The sequence below is a fragment of the Colossoma macropomum genome, unplaced genomic scaffold (assembly GCF_904425465.1).
Source record: "Colossoma macropomum unplaced genomic scaffold, Colossoma_macropomum, whole genome shotgun sequence".
Lineage (NCBI taxonomy): Eukaryota > Metazoa > Chordata > Actinopteri > Characiformes > Serrasalmidae > Colossoma > Colossoma macropomum.
This window is the reverse complement of record NW_023494789.1, coordinates 32,882,182-32,905,429: the sequence shown is the minus strand read 5'-3', so window position 1 is coordinate 32,905,429 and position 23,248 is coordinate 32,882,182. Positions and strand designations below refer to the sequence as shown.

The 23,248-nt window shown below is 41.5% G+C and overlaps 1 protein-coding gene across 1 annotated transcript in view; it reads right to left on the bottom strand.

Annotated features, from left to right (window-relative positions):
- The window catches only part of plxna1b (plexin A1b), a 198,764-nt gene that overhangs the window by 31,556 nt on the left and 143,960 nt on the right, over positions 1–23,248 (bottom strand). Inside the window, exons 10-16 of the mRNA XM_036571021.1 lie at positions 19,783–19,983; positions 13,774–13,870; positions 12,479–12,669; positions 9,716–9,867; positions 6,749–6,869; positions 5,087–5,223; positions 2,711–2,878 (exon numbers count right to left, since the gene is read on the bottom strand). Of these exons, the coding sequence (XP_036426914.1) occupies positions 2,711–2,878; positions 5,087–5,223; positions 6,749–6,869; positions 9,716–9,867; positions 12,479–12,669; positions 13,774–13,870; positions 19,783–19,983 (1,067 nt within the window). The remainder of the gene's footprint in view (positions 1–2,710; positions 2,879–5,086; positions 5,224–6,748; positions 6,870–9,715; positions 9,868–12,478; positions 12,670–13,773; positions 13,871–19,782; positions 19,984–23,248) is intronic.

The window sequence follows — 23,248 nt, the reverse complement described above, 5'->3', positions numbered from 1 at the left end:
CTATATCTGTGGCTAGTAATAGCCAATTCTGTACATCTGTGGCTAGTGAAGGCTAATTCAGTATCAATCTTGTGAAGGTAAATTCAAGGCTACTTCAATATATCAGTGGAAAGTGAAGGATAATTCAGTATATCAGTGGCCAGTGAAGGCTAATTCAGTATATCACATTCTGCTGAAGGCTAATTCAGTATATCACATTCTGCTGAAGGCTAATTCAGTACATCAATAGCTAGTCAAGCCAAATTCAGTATATCAATAGCTAGTTCTTGGTGGTGTAGAGGCACTGGCCCTCTTCGTGACAGGCGGTCTTTCCATACTCTGCCACCTTCCTAAAAAAACAGGCATTAAGAACAGAACTCATCTTCTCTGTCATTAAAGAGATATCATAGCCTAACTTAGCAACTGGCCAGTCCATCCATATTCTATTACAAAATATATATACTGTCCTGATAATATGCTGCTTCCTGTACGTCTCAATAAGACATTAACCTATGTGGGTCACCATAGTGGCCAATATGAAATGTCTTAATGAGTTAATTAGCCTCTGGTTACCCATTAGCTGTGATTAAGCAGTGATTTAACAATTACTTAACCTTACACACACACACCTTCAGTTAGGTAATTACATGGGTAAATATAGTCTCTTCTAAAGGATTAGTCTATCCCTCATACCCTCTGGTGAGCAAAATCTACAATATGTTTCAGAGTCTGACGTGGGCGAAACCCCAGTGTGGGCTATCACTGATAAGTAATGTAATTAGAGATGTGTTAACCTACAAAACATGGTGTACACACCAAGCGACAATGCTTAGTCCTAAATAGAGGTCAGCCTTGCCTCTTGGGCTGATACTTTCCAGTAGAACTGGTATGATATGTACAGACGTTTAGGTCAGCAAGAAAAGTGAGTTGTTTCCAGAGACAAGGCGAGTAAACTCATTGCTTCGCTGTCAATCAAGAAAAGCTCCAATGGGATCAAAGCAACAAATATGAGGGCCAAAAGAGGTCATTCCCCTCGGGCTTATACATTTTCTCTCTTTCTCTCGCTCCTCACTTCACACCTTCACATCACTTCACTACCAACTAGCCCCCTCTCTCCCTGGATTTTGAAAGCTTGTTCTCATTTTCAGGTTGCTAGTGTGCCACTGTTTTGGAGCGTGGCCCCACTGACAGCCATTTTCGTCTGTCGACTCTGATGTTGGTGTGATCCCTGCAGACACAGCTGTCCAGCTTCGCTCTCTTTCTCAAACACACACAGAGTGAACACACTGGAGAGAGAGTGTGTCTCGAGGGTGTGGGTGTTCTACAGGCCTGTGAAGCAGCAATATAAGGGTCTGAACTGAAGTGAAGGTTTTGCATCACCCACACACTCAGCGAGCTACACAAACGTCCCTGGCAGCTTAAGCTCCTACGCTTCACATACACATCTGCAGTCCTTTGGCAATGCTACTGATTTTAAACATAAGGTTCTATACCAGTGGTCTGCACAATGTACCTCAAACTTACCTTGACTTATCAAATGGCTTTTTTGTTACTTTTATTCAAAACCACAATGCAACCATTAACTGCATTTTAAATGACCTGCCATACATATTTACCAGACATTTTACACAACCATTGGTCATTTTGCTTTTATGAGTTTATGTGGCTAATGCAACTCAGCACTGTTCTACTAATTAATTCTACAATAACTAATTACAATCATGAAATTTTACCAAATCACCATATAAATAACTTCAATATACTGCAAAAATAAACATACATTTAAATGAACTGTATTTTCGTTCACTGTTTGCATCAGACCTGCTGTTAAGCCATCTTAACAGAGTGAAGACAGTGTGAATAACTAACTATAAATCTAAAGAATAATCAAATAACAAAATACTGACATGCAAATAAGACATGGCATACCAGTACCAATGTGGGCCAATATCAATGCTTGATCAGATATTAAAGGAAAAAAAAAAAAAATAAGATCCATAACTGTAACAAATCAAGCCTGAAAAAGCACCCATATATGCTGTGTGATGTGATTGGCTGTGTTACGCGTTGTGTGATTTCTTCCTGTGGGCTAGTAGAGTGTTTGAGTAGATTCAGCAAGATAGTCTACTTTTAAGTGATATGCTTTAATTAAAAATTTCAATTCCACCCACCAGCTAGGTCTCCCCAGTCACACGACGCTACCAAGCTGGGAGGAAGGCTAGCATGTGCTTTCTCCAAGTGAAGCACCACCACATCTTTTAAACCGCTGCTTTCACATTATCATTGGACAGCTCAGTATGCTTAAAGGAGAATGCCAACTTCCAGTTCTGTCATGTTCGCTAACAGACAACCATGTCAGCATCATGCTGAGTGATGGGGAGAAAGAAATGGCCATCCTACCTACCCAGAGAGGGCAAGGCCATTTATGCTCCCTTAGACTCCTGGCTATAAACGGCTGTGGCAAGTTTAGTAGTTTACACAGAAAAATGACTGGCTTGGTACTGGTACTGACCAACACTCAAACTTTCAATACCATTACTGGAAAAGATAAAATAGCCATGTGCCATTTCTAATGAAAATGCTATCTCCATCTCCATAATGCTATGTGATGCAAGGCTACACAGGTCCTAAAACTGTGGTGACATATTGGTGGTCAGAGGCACCAAAAGCCCACATGCACCATCATGCTAGACCACTTCCTTTTATCTGTGTACCCCTCCCTCCTCTGTACCTGGCAATGCTCCAGTCAGGCTCGATCTTGGCGATGGTGGGGTCAGTGGTGTAGTTGAACTTCACCTCAGGATTCCGCAGCTCTGCTGCATTAATGTCCACCATCACAGGAGTGCCCCCGGTGTTCAGGCCCGCTGGAGTCACACACACTATCTCCCTCGCGCTGCGCCTGGACGACAGCACACACACGTTTCAATACATACAAAAGGATGATTCAAACCACGTCTTAGTTAAGACTAGTTAAGAAGAAGAGTGATGAATTGGGCTGTGTATGTGAGTATGTGGGCTTGATCCGTCTGAAAGCAGCACTTCAGCTTCCTCAGGACAACATTTGTAACGTCCGTAAAAAGCGACAAATACAACAAAAGCCAGATACTTTGCTCGTCCTCCTAATTTAGTTGAAAAGAAAAGGAATGTGTGTCTCAGCGTGCACGAGCGTGTGTGCACGCACATAGAATTCTTATACTGATGCGCTCTCGCTGTGTTGCCCAGGCAACCATTTTCACAACACGCAGCCGAGAAACCCGCAGAGTTCTGTACATATTTTGACAAGGTTGTTGTCACAAGCACAGAGAGAGCGCAAAAAAGAGGGAGGAGAGGGAGAGAGCGAGACCGAGAGAGAGAGAGAGAGATCAAAAAGGAGAAGAGAGAGAGAGAGAGAGAGAGAGTGAGAGAGGAGAGAAAGTGAGAGAGGGAAATAGAGAGAGAAAGCAAGAGAATAAAGAAAGAGCGAAAGAGGAAAAAGAGAGAAAGTGAGAAAGGAGACAGAGAGAGAGAAAATAAAAAATGAGAGCAATAAATATGCGAGAGGAAAGCAAGAAACAAGAGGGACAGTGAGAGCGAGAGATCTTAAAAGAGGAGAGAGAGAACATGAGTGAGAGAGAAGAGAAACAGAGAGAGAAGAAGAGAGAGCGAGAGGGAGAGAGAGGAAAGAAAGAGAGGGAAATAGAGAGAAAAAGCAAGAGTGAGACGAAAGAAAGAATAAAGAAAGAGAAAGTGAGAAAGGAGACAGAGAGAGAGAGAGAGAAGTAAGAAATGAGAGCAATAAAGAAGGGAGAGGGAGGAAAGCAAGAGAGGCAGCAAGAAAGAAGAGGGACAAAAAGCAGGAAGAGATAAAGCAAGAAGAGAGAGAAAGAGTGAACACAGAAAAAGAAGGTGAGAGGTGTGAAGAAGCAGGAGAGTGAAAACGAGAGATAGGATGGGAAATAACATGAAGATGTTGCAGAGTGTAGATAAGCAAATGAATGACTGCTTAAACAAAAACCCCTTTACACTCTCTCTCACACACACACACACACACACACACACACACACACACACACACACACACACACACACACAGGTCTTATTCATAAATACCTAGCACATTCGCCTCAGTTGGGCATAAAGTGGAGGTGTAGGCGAAGGGCTCCTGTTCTTTTGGAAGCCCAGATATGAAGACAAAACGGCTCTCCACACGCACACATACAGACACAGGCGCTTGGCAGGCCCAAATCAATCCGCCCTCCGCGCGCTTTCAAAACCTCCCGCACGCCCGCCACTCCTTACATGTGTCAGACAGAGTGTGGGGATGAAGATAGTGTGAGTGCGAGTGTGGGTGTAGCTCCACCATGAGAAATAGGTTTAAGCTCGGGCTAAATCACCTAGCACAGATTAAACGCCAGATGCTGGAAATTTTGGAGCTTGGATCTTTTTTTATTTATTTATTTTTTTGTCAGTGTTGGGAATCCATCGGGGAAAAGAAAGGAGGAGCAGAGGATAAGCGGTATTAGTTCATTTCCTCCCTCTCTTCACCATCAGAGGGAAAATCCCAGGACGCTCTTGTGAGAAGTGTTAACTAAGCCCCTTTTTCCTCATCGAGACGACAGAGTGGGCAGATGTTCCAAGAGGTGAACACCACCGCATACTCACACGGCTCTTTGGATAATTGCTCTTCTTCTCAGCATTCTTTCAATTCCTTTCATGATACCACTAGATTGCATTGTGGAATGGAGGAACATCCAGTCATACGCAAAAGTGAACAACTCCTGGGTCATATTACACATTTTGATCAATTTCAAAGTGAACATACAGAGAACATAGTTAAATATGTGTGTTTTTCAGCAAATTTTACTGCACAACCTCTGTTTACTGCAATCTGAGTTTAACACACTGGAAAAAATAAAACATATATTTTGCACATTTTGTTTTATTTCCATCTTTTATGTTAAATTCAGCAAATAAACGGTAACCGTGCATTAAAAGGACTTTCACTTAGAAAATCAATAAAACATGGAATTATTTGACCATAGGTGCCCTAAACTTTTGTATTTCACTGTATATTAACGCTGCTGCATGAGCTAAAGAGAAAAGAGAAGCGAATGATGTGCAACGTTACCTCTCGAAATGGCAGGTGTTGAGTCCGATTTTGACGGACACTGCACTGCCCGCGTTCAGGTGGCTACCATGGATGGTGATCCTTGTCCCGCCAGAGACCGGCCCACGCATCGGCACCACACGCGTGAAGTATGGAGACTATGCGCGCACACACACGCGCGCACACACACACACACACACACACACACAGTAAACTGTTACTCATATAGTACATTTATGATTGAAGTCAGTATTAAGGGCTTTTCACACAGCAAGTGTCGCATTGTTCTCTCTCCGCCTCCCGTATGAAAGGTCAGAACTGCACTGCTCTGCACAGCTTTTCATATGACAGGTGGAAAATCGCTCATGTCTCTTGTATGGTAACCATGGTGACTCCAGTGCTAGAACACCGCCAGCACAGACTGTACTACTATTCTATATATACATAAAAAAAGAAATTGCAAAACACTGAAAATATGAATAACCATAAATGTCTAAGCAGACAGCCACCAACTTAAGCATAAGGTGCTTCCCCAGCAAAAAGGCCAATGCCATTAGCTGACACCAGTGCGATCCTTGAGTTGCGACCACAAAAGTTGAGCTAGCCGAGCTACTCGTCCAGACTGCAGATTGTCATTTGTCATGTGAAAAGCCCTTTAACTCCTTACCCCAGAGCATTCACTGTAAGACTACCTCAAGTGTAAAGTACTGCATAGAAGAAAATGAAAGATGCTACCCAGAAGTATTAAACACGTCTAAAAATATTATGATTACTTCTAGGAATTTTCAAATTTAATCTGAAAGATCAGTACCAGAGCCGATGCAGGCAAATTTTAATAGATTGCTACCATTTAATTATATCACATCCAATCCCATTTTCACTCCTTTGTGCTCTATTTATGTCAGAGGTGATGAAAGTGACTGTACGTTATCCACAACTTGTGGCAGTGAGGCATTACTTTTAGTATTTTTAGCTGTCTAAATGAGTTACCCATCTCCAATCCTAGAGCCTCTCATGCACTGCATAGTTTTACATTTTCCTCTGCTCTAACACACCAGATTCAGCTCAGCAAGGGGTTGCTAATTAGCTAATAGTATGAGTAGGTATGTTGAAACTGGGGGAATATAATATGCAGTGCAACTATGCAGCGCAGGGTGGAAACACTGTGGAACTATGTGGAAGATAAACAGCCTAACAGGCACTCGTAGGATGTACAATGCCAGCGATTCGACTGCGGTTAAGCTCAGCACATTTTGTCAAAACACAGCTAAACAAGCCACATGTAAAATGTAAGTGTGGCTATTACACATTCAGTGGTAACAAAGCCAGAAAAAAACATAGAACTAGGATTCAAGATATCATAAAATGGCAGTTTCAAAAAAGACAAAAAAGTATCAGTTTAGAGTGTCGCAATCTAAAAATGAAGCAATTTTGCTGTGGCATTTTGAAGTAGTTGCTAGCCTACCATACTTAACCTGAACTGAACTAGAACTTGAAGTGTGCACTGTGTGGCTTTATTATCTATGAATATGCACAAATTGGACTGGGCCTGGGTAGACGTTCAATATTAAATGACCAATCAGGATCAGGGACAAAAACTTATTGAGACAACTACACAACTATAGCTTTAAGCAGAAGGTCTTGCGTGCTATCAGAGTATGATGAAGAGTATGGTGTACTCACCACGAAGGTGAAAGCTTTAGGAGAGATGGCTCTATACTCCGGCTGACAATCTCTCACACAAACCTCCACCTGAGCCTCTTGCACACGATAGCCTGTAGCATCTGCCAAGCGACACACAATCCTAGAGAGAGAGGAGAGAGAGGATAGAGATAGAGAGAGAGAGAGAGAGAGAGAGAGAAAAAAACATTTGCATTTTAATTCCAATTCTAATCTCAGTCTGACATTCACTTTGCTCAAGAAAATGCTCTTCCGCCCTGTTGCTGAAAAGAGAGAGAGGGAGAGAGAGAGATGGATGAGAATGGATGGATAAGACAGTCCTGTAAGAGCTGTGGAAGTCGCCTTAAGCCACCAACTGCTCTAATGAAAACCCATTTCAGCAGTGACGGAGGAGCAAGACAGGACACTAAGGAAAGCACAGCTAAGCTTGTACAGCACCTCAGGGCTCTCTCTCTCTCACACACAGAGCTGGACCTTCTGTTTCATGGTGTGTAGTCTCACTGGTGGGTTAATTAGCTAGGTAGGGTGTGCATGTGTGTATCAGTATCTCTGTGATTAATGAAATACGCTCACCCTTCCCATCATGCCCTAGGGCACATCCTCCTCTCATAGTGGGTTATTACCTCCCCTGCTTCTGTCCTCTCTAAGGGTGGCCACGGCAACTGCTCCCACGGCGACCCGCATCTCTGCATTCCGCTAATGCCGCTGCCATGGCAATAGTGTCCCCACACCGATTAAAGAGCAGCAAGATGATGACATAATACGGTGAGAGAGGACTGAGTCATACTTCAGATTTTGACTCAAGAGGAGTAACTAGATGGCAGAGTTACTAATGGTTCTTCCATTGTGTAGCCCGTTAAACTGCCCTAGCTTTATAGCCGTATACCCATCTTGCCTCTCATAATATAGTTATCCAGACACTTCACTTTAATTCTCCTTTGAAAACCAAGTAATGTCAATTACTTTCTTTCAGTTCCTCCATCCTCAGAAGCCCCGCAGAGTCTTTGGTTGCTCTCTTTTTATTCTCTGTTAGATTCTTCAGCTAGAAAGAACACTGGCTACTACTCAAACCTCCAGTGCTGAATAGCATAGGCAGCTGGAGGATGGTGAACATGATGAGATACTACATGAAGAAACTGTGTATGTGCCTAAAATTGATAACTGATATGAATTTATGCACCGTTATACAGAGGACAACCATCTAAGCACAAAATGTGTGAAGGGGAGCTCACATTTGTGTGTGAGTGTGTGGAGTATAAATAATAATCTTAGTCCATCACAGGTTTAAATGAACTCGCACTGATCCCTGACATTAACAGTCTCGCCTCTGTCTCTCTCTCTCTCCCCCTCACACACGCAGGCAGAGGAAGGACAGGGGTTTTCACCTCTCCTGATCCCAGAGCACCAAATCACTTTCAATTAAACCTGCTCATCTTAGAGGTGGGTCATAATCAGCTACACTGGCATGGAAACCAGAAGAGCAAGGTCAGACAACCGTCACCCTGCTCACTGCAATCCTGCCTCTCAGTACAGTCAGAACATCTTTAACACATCATATGTTATAATAGCTTCATTACAATGGGCTAATTTTGAACATTACAATAGCGTGAAAAATTAACTTTACTCAACATCTTCGTGTACCACAGTGAGTGTATAGTTACTTGCATTCTGATACTGCATAAATGGATAGAGAGAGAGAGGAAGAGAGGAAAACAGGGAAGAGCAGAGATGGTCAAATAGATGCCCCTTTTCTACTAACAGGTATCAGTGCTTATGCCTTTTTTTGGATTTCCACTGGCTTCAAAGTCGAATAACTACAAAGTTGGATGCGAACACTCTGCTTAGCCTAGAACAGGTGTCGGCAACATGCGGCTCTTGTACTGCCCTGTCGTGGCTCCACAGCAGAATTTGTAGGTAAACATAAAATTATTGTCCTTTGCAGTAAAATAAAGCTTTGCTGATAGTTAGGTCTAACACAGTTTTAACAAACATTGGCGTTAATGTATAACTGCTAACCCTGAAGGTTGGCACGCAGACACCATAGCAACAGAGATAAGAATCTGGCCTGGCTAGTAGCTACCAAAAGAAGAACGAGAAAAACTTAAGACGAACATCAATAATTTGGAGACAAACTGACTAATCATAAGCACTGGGCTGGTTTCTTAATATGTTTAATCTGCAACAAGACATGAGAAAGTTGCGAAGTTGAAGTTAGTTTTTTGTTTGCCAGCTTCTTTTTCGAATTTTCCCATCCCACCTTAAATGGTGCCTGAGGGGCCAGAATGCAAGCAGTTATAGCTGAGCTAAAGCTTAAAGCAAAGTACGTCTGCATTTACGTTTATATTTTATTATCCTCAACTAGCACACTAGCACTATACTGAGACATATTTACAGCCAAGATGGTAAAATGGACATACAATGTTATGCCTCCCAAGGTGGATTGATTTTTGTTGAAAGGACAAAATGGCTCTTCTTAACATTTGGATTGCCGACCTAGACTGTTGCATGTCAAAATTGACACCACATTTATTTTTACACTCTTCACTGTCACTTTTGGAAAGTTCTTTATATTCTCTGTACTCGGTTTTTAAGTTATTTGAATTTGTTTATGACAGCTTTTCAAGTGAGCCAGGCTCTGCTCTTGTGTTTCTATCTACACCTTGGCTGCTTGGCCGTGTTCTGCTGATGAGTCACGATTTTGCTGCTGTTTTCACCAATTTCTTCAGAAAAGCATGAAAAAAAAACCTTTGACTTCTATTAAAAAATGGCAGATCATCTCCCGTTGACAACTTGGGAATGATATCACCCCCTGCATCACCCCTTGTTTTTAGCAAGTTGATGTGACTGGAATGTTTCTGGGTCTGGATTTTGCCAGGTGAGAACAGTCTTTCTTGAGGAGGAAATGCAAAGAACTATGTAAGATGATGAACTGGCCCTGGCTTAGTGGAAAAGAGCTAAGAAGATACTTACTGCTCTGCACTGATGTACTCCTCCTCTATGGGCTGGCAGGCCACCTTGCCAATGCGGACGCCGTTCTGGATGTCTCTGAACTGCAGGCCCAGGTTCTCTCCAGTGATGGTCAGCCTGGTGCCCCCCTGCCGTGGCCCCGTCTCCGGAGACAGCTGTTCCAGAAACAAAGCAGTTTGACAAATCAGCCACTTCACTGAGTGAGCTCCTCTAGGACAGAGTTGACTGCTCTCTCACAACAACTTCACACAGACTCTTACAACAAAGCTGAACAAACAGATTCTTTTCTTAACTCTCTCCCCATCACCTGCAGCAGACAGCTGGGAGGATGTTAGACTGAAAGAAAAGAAGTGACGACTGTGTGAGTGTGAGGCAGAGAGAGAGAGAGAGAGATGTGAGGTAAGAGGTTAAGAGAAGTCAGAACGTGTGAGCTGAATTGAGAAGTAGAAGAGAGACAGTGTTAGAACAACAGAGAGGAGTTCATCTGTTCTTAATCACACCTCCATTAGGAGAGAAGAAAAAATAAAAAAGGAAAAGATGACAAGAGAAAGAGCAGAGAGAAGAGAAAGACAAGGTTAAAAGAAAAAAGAGAAGAAAAAGAGAGCAGATGAGAAGAGAGAGGAGAGAAAAGAAATGAAATGGAGACGGACAGAAGAGAAAGAAAGTGAAGAGAAAGAGGACAGAAGAGTGTAGACAGAAGAGAGAGAAGAGAAAAATTAGAAGAGAGAAAAGAAGAAGATGAGATGAGAAAGAGAAAGAAAGGATGAGATGAGAGAAAAAAGAAGAAGGGATAGAAACGAGTTGACAAGATTGTAAATAGAAATATTAAAAAGAAACAAGAAGAGGCAGGAGAAGAAAAAGAAAGAAGCGAAAAGGAGAGAGAGAAAGAAAGAAAGAAATAAGGAAGTGAAAAGAAGAGTAAGAATGGAATAGACAGCACAAGCAGAGAAAGAGAAGGAGAAGAGAAGAGGAAAAAGAAAAGAGAAAATAGAAGAGATGAGCAGAGTTTTGAAAGAGAGGTTTGGACATGCACAAACTCTCCTCCAGAGAGAGGAACATAAGAGAGTGGAGGGAAGGAAAAAAGAAAAGAGGACTGCTGGAAAGAGAGGAATAGAAGAAAGGACAGAAGTGACTAGAAAGAGAAAAACGAAAGAATGGAGAAAGAGATAGATCAGAAAAACAGAAGCAGAAAGAAGGAGGGGAGAGAAGAGAAGAGAAGAGAAGAGAAGAGAAGAGAAGAGAAGAGAAGGGGCAGAGTTTCAAAAGGGAAGTTCAGACAAGAACAATCATCCTCCAGAGGGAGGAGTATAACAGAGTGGAGTGGAGGAGAAAGAAGAAAGGAGGAGTGCTGGAAAGAGGGGAGGAGAAGAAGAGAAGAGAAGACGTTGGCTTCTTAAAGAAAGTTCCTCAGAGGGCTCTCAGTAAAGCTACTGTTCTACAGTACATCCTCCCTTCTGCTCCTAATGAAATTAACACTTAATCCATCGACTAACAGCACAGCACACTGCACCACACAGAACAAAAGATGAGTTTAATTGGCAGGAACGCAGGGATTTTTCAGTGAATAAATATTCCACCAGTTAATATTCAATTAGTGGGAGAATGGATGAGAAAGCAAATCTTTACGCACAAAGAGAAAGTATGTAGGACTGAGAGGAAGAGAATAAGGCTTTACAAAAACATCTCACAGCACATGTCAGAGTCTGAAAATGAATGGTAATGCCTGTGCGCTTAAAATCAAACACGTGTGCACACACAGGCATACACACACCAGCACACACATACTAAGTGATGTATGACAGGTGCTGGTGTCTCAGTGTGAAGAATCAGTGGCAGATTAGAAAGTAACAATGACCTGAGTTTCCAGCTAAGCAGCCATCGCCCGGCAACTGTTACCATCAGCTACAGATGGCTCAAGGCCAATACCCCCAACATCTCACTCTATGACATACCCTTCTCTCTGACACACACACACACACACACACACACGCTCACACACAAACTCTGAAGCCCTCATATCTACAGTACTGTGCAGAAGTCAGAGAGCCTTCATTTATTTAATTTCTAGTCAAAACTGTTGCTTAAGTACAAGTTATTAGCTTTTCAGGAGATACTTTTGAGGAAATAAATCATAAGATTGCATAAGAAAAGGTGAAATAAATACGAAAGTGTAAAAACATGAGTTTCCAAAACTGGAGTACTAACTGGTTCAAACAATTATTAAAAGGAATAGAGAAAGACAATGCAAAGGAGGTTTAGCTGTTGCAAGAAGCTGTTTCTGAGAAAAGCAAACAGACAAAAAAGAAAAAATACAGTAACTGAGAGAAGCTGATTCCAGACCTCAACATCAGAATGTCTTTGGAATTACTTGAGTAGTGAGAAGCGAAAAATTTAACCAACTTCTAAAAGTGAACTTCTAACACTGAAAGCAACTCTCCTAAGAATGGAAGCTGTAACACTAAAAAAAAGACATTACTTAGTTGTTGAGGCTTCTGTGAATTTTTCTTTGACACTGAAAAATCAATGAACTAGAAATTAAATAAATGATGGGTGGTCTCTGATTTATGCATAGTAATATATATGTACACTCCTTGTGTATCTCACTTTCATTACTCTCCTAAATTAACAATCCTAGTTTTTTCAGTTTTTTATTTTTCCTCGTCTCATAATTTGAGTGTCTTTAATTCCTTGCTTTGATGCTAAAGATAAAAATAGAAAATAAATCACTGGTGTATATTTGAGTGTGTGTGTTTCTCCAGCGCTCACCTTGGTGATCCGGGGGTGTGTGCAGCGGCTGTTGCCAGCTGTGGCGTGCATCCAGGTGTGCTCAGGTAGAGCGCACTCTTGTCTGAGTGAGCACTTCTTGTCCTGCACACACCAGCCACACTCGAAACGTGGGTCAGCCTTCAGACACATCCCACAGCTCTCCCTCAGAGCGTAGCACTTGTACAGGTGAGCTGGACACAGGAGACACAAAACCACAGCACTCAGACTCACTGTCCAACATGGCCTACAGCATTCACAAGAGTGTCCACACATCAGCAGGGCTGAAAGAGGCAGCCAGTTTGGTTCATGTGTGTGGTTTGGTTTTTAAATGATTCAAGACTGCCAAGTTACCTTAACATTATTTGGGTTGCCAAGTCATGTTTTATATTGTTAGGTTGCCAAATTACTATTTATATCGCATGCACTGCCAAGTTACCTTTTATATGGTATGGGTTGCCAAGTTACCTTTATAATGTATGGGCTACCATGTTACCTTATGTGTTGCCAAGTTACCTTTAATGTTACATGCATTGCCAAGTTAACTTTTTTATTGTTTAGGTTGCAAAGTTACCTTTTAAACTGTATGGTTGCCAAGTTACCTTTTATATTATATACACTGTCAAGTTACTTTTCAATCTGTATGGGTTGCCAGGTTACCTTTCATAACAAATAAGTTGCCTATCTACCTTTAACACTGTATGAATTTCCAAGTTACTATAAAATTAGATAGGTTGCCAAGTTACCTTTTATATTGCATGCATTTCCATTGTTACCTTTTCTAGTGTATAGGCTGCCATGTTAACTTCTATTTTATATAGGTTGCCAATTTTACTTTTTTATTCTTTAGTTTGCAAAGTTACATTTTAAATTGTATGGTTGCCAAGTTACCTTTTATACTGTATGCACTGTCAAGTTACTTTTCAAACTGTATGGGTTGCCAGGTTACCTTTTATTAAAAATACGTTGCCTAGCTACCTTTAATATTGTATGGGTTTCCATGTTACCATTTAAATTGTATGGGTTGCCAAGTTACCTTTTATATCGTATGCATTTTCACTGTTACCTTTGCTATTGTATAGGCTGCTACGTTACCTTTTATCCTGTTTGAGTTGTCAGTGGTCATCAACCCATCAACCTTCTTGCACATTTTATGTCTAACCCAAAACTAACACACCTTCTTCAGCTAATCAATTGCATTACCAATTTACTTTCTAGGTTATACTTGTTGTTAAGTTACCAAATATGCTGTTTGGGCTGCCAGGTTACCATTTAAACAGTTTGAGATGCCAGGTTACCTTTTATATTGTATGGGTTGTCAATGACGAAGTTTCCATTCCAAACCACGGACAGATTCACTGGCAGATCACTGATGTCATTTCCCTCGTAATGATACTGTAAAACAAAACACATTAGTTCTTGTTATATCATGATTAAAGATCTCTTGCAGAGGCCTTCTGCTGTGTGAATCTCAAAAGCACATCAAGTAGAGTAGGATTCACTCAAAACCAGCTCTGCTGGCCTTCACGGGTGTGTTGGAATGTTCATGTTCAGACTTCAGAGTGGTAAGCGCTCTGGTTCTGGGGGCGTGTCCTCAGTTTGCACTATTCTGCCTGTTATTTTAGTGCATTATTAATAAGATATCATTTATTTAACAGCTCAGCTAGACCAGGGAGCTTTGCCATGCACTGCACGAGCTAACGACTGCACAGTTCTAGGAAAGATATATATCTTCTTTTTTTCTGCTCTTATTAGAACCTGCTCACTTCAGCTAGCAATGAGGATAGGTGGAAGCACACACACACGCACACTTGCGCGTGCGCACACACACACACACACAGAGGAGGTGTGACACAGTATGTAGGGATGGGGTGTTGGGGGTTGTTCACCCCATCCCCCAGCAGACACGCTACAACCTTTCCTTGTTCACACACTCCTCCTCCTTATCCCTTCACTCACATCTCTCTCCTCTCCTTCACCCACTCGCTCTCATTAAAATTTAAACACGGCTCGTCTCACACCCAGTTAGAGGTGTGTTCCCAGCATTCATCCTTTATTCATTGATTGTTCTTTTCCAATAACACCATGACCCAACAGGGAGATTCTAATATATGTGTGTGTGTGATGACCAAGATTCTTGGTCACTAACAGGGAAGCAAGACGACATCGAAATCATAATTTTTTTCCTTTTAAAACTATTACCTGTGCAATACAGACGTTTAGATTTGCCAGATATTTCCAAAGGATATTTGACATGTATTGTACTCTGGAAGAACGTTTAAGTGACACTGGGCTACTGCGCTAAAATGTCTGTAAATTATTCATTTTCCAGCATTTGAAATAGAAAGTGATTTATCCCCAGTTTCCTCATTTTATGAATGTTTGTGTCATGGCATCAGCAGATATGTACATGACAAATATCAGATATTGACATTGGCCTACAATTCCCATATTGGTGCATCAATGTTTCTTCCAAAATCATAGGTATTAATAAGGAACTTGCCCTCCGCTTTCCTGCAGCAGCAGCCTCTGCTCTTCTAGGCTTTACACTAGATGTTGGAACATTGCTGTGAGTATTTGATAGCATTCATCCACAAGAGCATTTGTAAGGTCTAATGGTGGATGATTAGTTCTGGATCACAAATGCCACTCCAACTCATCCCATAGGTATTGGATAGAGATCCACCACTTCAGACAACGCAGTTTCATTGCTCCACAGTATGACGCTGGGTGCTGGAGGAATCAGACATGATGACCTTGGGCTCATGTGTGGCTCACAAGCTATGTGGCCATAACTGAACAGCAACGTGTGCACCTAAATTGGGTAAAGGTGCTGAATTCACTAACGTAAAGAAGTGTCTAGATACTTTTGGACATTTTTATGAGCATGTTTCATCAGTAATGCATCCAATTAAATAAGGCTAATTAGACAGATATGCAACTTAGGATCTTCAACTGAAGCTCTTGGTAATGTGACACAGTTAGTCAGTGTTCCTTCATTACAGATGAAGACAAGCTAACATCATATCTAAGGACCTAAAACATAACAGTCTCACCGAGTAACTGAGCAGAAGAGCACGATCTTTTATTCACAGCCAGCCCTAATTATTCAGTTACTGCCTGCTACAGACTGCCTGTAAACTTTGTTCACATTTGAAATGATTTATTTAAGTGCTCATAACTATCGATCCAACAAGCAGAGCATAATAAACAAGGACCATATCCTCTACTCTCTTTTCTTCTCTCTCTCAACTTATCAGCCTCTGCTACCTGCAAACGCGCAAGACGGTGTGAAGTTAGTGGGAAAAGTACACACACACACACACACACACACACACACACACACACACACACACACACAGCTAGAAAAAGCCAGTGACAGCATGAAAAGCCAAATAAATAAGGAGGATAAGGATTAATGAAGCTTGGAGAGAAGAGGAGGGCACTCTAGAGTCATCCCTCTCTCCCTCTCTCTCAGAGAGCGATAGATCATGAAGAAACAGAGCAGGGAGGAAGCACGGAGAACGAGAACGAGAGAGAGAGAGAGAGAGAGAGAGAGAGAGAGAGAGAGCGAGAGAGCGAGAGAGAGAGAGAGGGGGGGGGGAAGCAGAGGGAGAGAGCAAGGGACAGGGATTAAAATAGAGAGAGGGAGAGAGAGCGGAAGACAGGTAAAGAAGAAAAGAGAGAGAGAGAGAGAGAGAGAGAGAGAGAGAGAGAGAGAGAGAGAGGGGAAAAGAGAGAAAGAGAAAGAGAGAGGGGGGTAGGTGGAATGCTCTCTGCAAGGGTCACACTCCGATAATTAGTCATTTTGAAAGAAGACCTGCATGAAGAACTAAAAATACACTTAGCTCGCTATGCTCTCCTGTAGAGATCACATGCACATAGGCGCACACGCATACACGCACACACACACACACACACAGGTAAAGAAATTCAGTGAGTGTGCTGAGCACATACAACCTCACTCCACTCTACACTTACTGCTTTGCATGCATTTTACATACATGCTCCAATTTTTCACTTTGGCAAGGCATGACCTTCTGCTAATGCTACGTTTTAGAGAATCCACTTCAGTAAGGAAAGCCCTATCTAATTGGGTCTCCATATGCATTTCGTACTAAATGTGTCCTATAAGCTATAGAGAGCATGTTTCCGAGAGATAGCAAGTGAATGAATAAATAAGACATTTTGCAATTCTATTTCAGTGGAATTTCAATAAGGGGCATGATCGGAATCAGTCAAAATCAGAATCAGCAGATTTTTGCTCTAAATACAGTCACTGGCAAATTTATCATTTTAATTTTGGCTGATCCGAGTTGTAATTTAATGATGCAAACAGCATGAGGAAGGTGAGTGCTCTCACACTGTATTTTAAAGCTGATGGTACGCCTATACTGAAATGTAGCATAATTATTTATGCTGCATTGTGCTGAATAGCCAGTCATCTCTTAGTTTCAGTGTAGAATATTATGAGATTAAAGTTCTTTAAAGCGCCAGTAGGATATCGTTGTTAAAATTGAAAGAAGCATTACTGAGTCAGGAGAAAAAAACAAGCTAAAATATGGTGTGCGTGCGCTGCTGCGAGTCACCTTGTAAACCTTGAAACAGTCATTTAAAAGTCAGAGGTGTCGGGTTGGATTTCACGGGAGTTTTTCAGATCACGTCATCCGTCTTTATGCATTAAAGTCACATGCACAGGCTTAAAAAGAAGGTTCGGCTTGATGTTTAGGTATTTCAATGTAAAATCAATATTATACTGATGAAGAAATGATTTACAACAGTAGTTAATTCCTTAACATCTATGGACACATGTTGTTTACCAAGTTTTTTTTTTCTGTGAATACTCTCAACACGCGTGCAATCATCAGATGCATCCACTCGGGGAACGGTTCCGAAGCACAACTGATGATAAATGTTCTTCCACACACTGCATACAATTACATATTTCCAAAAGAGAGGTCTTAATCACAAAATCTTCCATAGTGCGGCTTTAAATAGCCAACTGTTTTTCATTTACAAATATAAATCGCCAGGTGGGTCCATTAAAGAATAAATAATAGCTGTTAGAAAGTGCTGGACATGTGCTGAAGAAATCAGAACTTTTAACCAGCAACTTTAATCAGTCACAAATGAGAAATAATTAGCATTAAATTACAACATGTTTGTTACTGCCAGTGATAACTCTGACTTCTAAGGGTTAACCTTGCCCTAGAGTGGGTGGAAGTAGTAATGTTGTGATTAAAAAAGTGAAAAAAAATCATCTGTTGAGGTTGATAAGACCCTATTGGTATAGACACTCATGCGCACACATTTAGGTTTCATGTGTGTACTCAAGTAAACCCTGATGCAATCAAAGACAGAATGAGTGAGTGCGGGAGTGAGAGAGAGGGGAAATCATCAGAGATGCTCACATGGCGCCCCCTTAGCCTCCTTTCTTAATCCCTCCATCTCTATTCCTCCATTATGAGCTCCTAAAAAAACCCTCAGTTCCTATTGATGAGCAGATGGCGAGTGCAACTATATCTGCTTTCAGTACACTGCACATCTCCATTCACTTCCATTATGGCTGGGGCTCCTCTTTCTCATCCACTGGTTCAGTTTCATCCTTTCAGGGGCTCTCTCCAGCTCCACGCTTCCTCTCCACCGGCCTCCCCCTCCCTCTTTCAGCTCTCTCTCTCCTTCGCTCATCCTTTCTCTTTGCCAGAACTCTCCCTCCCTCCTTCTCTCTCTGTAATTCATCATCGTTTTTCTCCATGTCTCTTCTAATTGGTTCTCATCAGGGACCTCTACTCCTCCCTATGACACACATGCACAAGCTTGCACGCACACACACTCTCCAACTGCCCAGGTGGACAGGAAAATTCTGTTACTCCTTCCTCTCCTCCTTTTTGTTTTCTCTCAGCCCAATTTCTGTCTTTCTATCTTCTATTAGACTGAGAATAGGTGATGGACTGCACACATTTCTTTATCTCTAGTGAGGTGACAGTGTAGAGGCAGCATTCACATTAGTCTTTTCTCATTCTGTTTCAGTGAGCTTTCAAAAAACACTTTTAAACTAGGAGGAGGGTGAGTTCCTCCCTTCCTTGTCTTTCCAACTGTATTCGCTCAGACTTTTCTCATTCTCATTGTTTTTTTCATTCTAAGTAAACTTTTAAAAGAACACTATAAAACTACATTTCCCATAAGCACCAAGGGTGTTTTTTTCAATTTCTGGTTTGAGTTTCCAACTATATTCACTCAATCTTTTCTCATTCTGGTTCAGTAAGGTTTAAAAAGAACACTATAAAACTACATTTCCCATAAGCACCAAGGGTGAGTTCCTCTCTTCCTGGCTGAAGCTTCCAGCTGTATTCACTCAGCTGAATGCAGTCCAAACAGGCATGGCTTTCCCATGCACCCTTGCTGCTTCCCGCACACTAACTCATGATTACAAGGCTGAAGGGTGTCAGAGCGGACACAAAGCAGATGCCACGAGCCACAGGAAGGGGGGGGAGGGGGGAGTGTGGATGTCATAAGGGTTGTCTGCATTTATTTATTTATTTATTTTTGTGTGTGTGTGTGTGTTGTGTTCCCTCACAACCACCATGGAGCAAAGTTCACAATCTGGTGAAATCATGAGGTTTAACCACTGAAGTTGATTTGATGCTAGACAGAGAGACATATTTGAGGCTACAGTGGGCACAGGCTCAACAAAATAGCTGGATAGTTCAAGATTGGAAAAACGTTGCCTAGACTAGGCATCTCAATGTCTGCTGCGACATTCAGATGGTACAACAAGAATTTACCAAAAACTACATTAACCCATGGACCCACCCTGCCTTGTGCCAACAGTTCAGGCTGGGGGAGCTGTATGTCTGTCTGCAGAACGATATACTAATAAATACACTACAAAGTAAAATAGAACAAATACACTAAAACTGGCTTACCTTTCTTTCTTTCCCTCTCACATAAACACAGACTCAGAGGACAGAGGCTTAGCTGTGGATTAGCATTCTCCTGTTTACACTACTGATATACAATGATTCTCCACACACTCTTGGGTCCACACACACATACACACTTTCAACACAAGCGCACCATTGCACGCACACACCCACATAAGCATGCAGCATGCTGTTTTGTGGATAAATGCAGAAGGTGGCATGCGAATGTGTGTGTGTGTGTGGATGTGCTCTACTGAGCATGAAAATGTGAAGGAAGAAGGGAACACATTGTTTGGTAGGAAAGAACATCACCGCTTCCCTCTAGTAAGGAGTATGATGGATGATGTGCCAGAAGTTTGAGTGTGCATGTGCGCGTGTACTCACGGTGGTTTTCTGGCACTGGATGCTGGAGCTGTTGAAGCGCAGGGCTGTCACACTGTGGGTTTCCCCCTGGATGTGGAAGATGCACTCGTAGTTCCTCTGGCCTGACTGCGGCTGAGGAAGGTTCCGGGCAGCCAGAGTGATGGGCTTCGTCACACCAACTGGGATATAGATCTGAGTTGATGGCAGAATCTGAGGACAATCCTGAGAGACAAAAGAGAGATGGAGACAAAGAAAGAAAGGGGTCATTAATCTTAAGCTCTCACAAGGTTAGGTATCTACCATTACTGATATCTGATATTTATACACCGGCAGTCCAAAAGAAACACATACATGTACGTACAACGTCTACTGATGTTTAGCAACTATTTTTACATTTATCTTGTCTATTTATTTGAAGAAAACAACAAATGATGGATATTTCAACAAGGTAATGCAAGATGCCACACAGTACATTAAATTAAATTCAGGCACGATTAAAAACCCTTTGAGGTGTTGTGAGGCTACGCTGGGAAAAGTATGGATGGTCTGCGGAGAGTACTGAAGGACATGGAAGCAGTTCCTTTGAATCATTTCAAAAAGAAAACGACTTATGGAAACAAAAAATACGAAAAATATGGCTAAGCACCGAGATTGTCTTCAAGACTAGAGCACCTATAAAATGCTGCTAAACACTATAATAATTGCTCCTAGGTTGTATTTTGTAATGATCACTGACATCAAGAGAAGGCAAAGTAGAAAATATACACACCAACAGTTTGAAGTGTTTATCATTTTGTAGGTTATCTAGTCTTGAAGACTAAGGTTTTTAGAAATGATTCTTCACTGCTGTTCATCCGTAGTGGTTGGACATTTCTTCTCCACACATTTCCCAACAAGATCTTCATGTGTTTTAAATCATAGCTGGATTTTACTTAATAAACTGTGTGGTGTCCTGCATTGACTTGCTGGAATAACCATCTTGTTTTGTCCTCTAAGTGAATAGACGGGATAACCACATCAAAATGTTGCTAAAGCTGGGGACTCCAATGAAAAAAAGCTAAACCTGTCTTTTTGGCCAAAATGATGATGTAGTGTGAATTAATTTGTTGTGTTGTGCACCACATGCTAAACAGAACTTCTAATCACTGTTCCTTTTGGTCTGAGACCTCCCCGTGAATGTGACTGGTCCACCACAAGGAGTCCCACTGCCTGTGTCAATGCAATGAGCCTTTGGCGGTGCTGAGATGTACAGCATATTTACAATAGCATTTGGTGGTAGTTCCATTTCATGTACTTCTTTTGATGTTTGAAGTATACTGCTAGCTTAAACATCAGTGTATAACAAGTGCATGTGAGCAATTCTTCTTGACTGCCAATGTATTTTCATACATAATACTGCTGCACATCGTTCACGAACATTAAAGCTAGTAAAACCAATACAAATTATGTAACACACATCCTCAATGCAAGAGTAAAATCATTTCAGTTCTTCTATGTAAATTGTGTTTCTGAAATGACTATTTTATGGTGTCTTAAATAGTGTACCTTCAGACACGCTACTTTCTCAAGTTTGTCTCTCAGCTTTGAACAAAATGCCTCTATTAATTGTGTAATAGGCAGCACACGCAAATTCTACGTGCAGTTTAAGCATGTTTTCATTAAAAGGCTGCTAGATTAACTGCAGCTGAAATGCCAGGACTGCAGATATCACAAGTACAAACCCACAGTCTCCAGCAAAACAATTTCATATCACTGTTTATTTTTACACAACACAAACAACTGGCATGCATCTTATGTGCATGTATTCAGAGAGAAACAGTGTGTCTTTGAGGGGGCAAAAGAAGGGGGCTATTCTCCTTCTCCCTCTCCTCCTCCCTGTGGAATTAAGCTGAAATGAAGCAGCCGCATTGTGCACTGATTAACACTGCAGATTGGAGCCACATGACAGTAGACTCAGTTAGAGCTGGGTGGAGCTGGACACTCTTTCCAAACCCATCTGGAGAGGATCCATCTACCTGCCCCAATTCAGTGCTCTGTGTGTGTGTGTGTGTGTGTGTGTGTGTGTGTGTGTGTGTGTGTGTGTGCGTAGGTTATCATATATTTACAAGACAAAAATGTATCGACTTTGTGAGGAAAACCAAAAAAAGGGACATAACTTGTCAGAATCATTCTGCTGGTCTCAAGGTGCTTTTACAACAGCTCCAGATTTTTTTTTTAATTGAAAGGGTAAAGAAATCTCTTTTTAGTTACCAAGGTAACAATTAAGGTTAAGTTTATGTTTCGTGCTTTTGTTACATCCTGATTAGATTTCTGTAATCTGCCGTATCTTAGGGTTACTAAGATCTCTCTTGCTTGTTTACAACTAGTTAAAAATCTTGCACCCTGATTATCACTTGGCACAAAGAAAACAAGTGCTTGGACCCCGATGATTGCCACCTGCAATGTAATTTGTAGACGGTTGTTTAGCTCTCCTAGCGGTTACGAAAGTTCCCAGAAATAAACGTGTTCTATAACATTTTCAGACACAAACTAAGTGAAAGATTTTCTTGGTTGTTAAGAATCATAATTTACATGGTAATTTTTTTTCAGCCACCATTTGAAAGCTATTGAAGAAAGAAATCTGAATATGTGAAAATGAAACCAAATACACTCCTCACAAAACTTAGCTCTCTTTTCACATGCTCGCAATGTTACATTAGTTCTGACTGGCCTATAAAAAATTAATAATGGCTGAACTGCAGCTGTGCTGTGTTTGGAGGAGAGGAGGGATTCAGTCTCAGAATTCCCTGCTGACAGTATACCCACCCCCACCCCTCTTCCTAAAAATACACAATTCATGTGAACAGCATGATCATCATTAAAAACAGGGAGTTTGCAAGTATGTCACTACAGAATCCAGTATAACGTAGCTTTGATTGGCATAAAACATTCAAAGGGATTTACACCTACATACACTGTGCTTTTCTGCGGTCAGCTTCTCAACTGCTTCTGACTATTCTACGTTCTCAGCTTAAACTAAAAGGAGATTGTGGTTTTGCTGTTGCTCGGAGATTGAATTAAATACAAAATTAAAACAGTTTTATTGACTGGCTTTTAGTAACTGTTGAATGCGATGTGCAGACTAAAGACGGTATGCAGTGGTGGCAATGTGTAAGTGGGGCTGCTGTAAGTGAGAACTGATGGTGGGACAAACTCGTTCCTTAACCGTAAAGCATTTTGGTTTTATATGTGCTACAGAAATATAAATAAAGAAATAAAATGTACTTACTGACTTAGTATGGCTAGGATCAAGAAATAGCTGTGTGTGTATATTTTATATGGGACACAGGTATGACTTCATGTCCAGAAAAGGTATAAAAACAAATGTGTGTGTGTGTGTGTGTGTGTGAGTGTGAGTGTGAGAGAGAGAGAGAGAGAGAGAGAGAGAGAGGGGGGGGAGGGAGAGAGAGAGAGAGAGAGAGAGAAGGGGGGTGAGATTAAGGAGGCA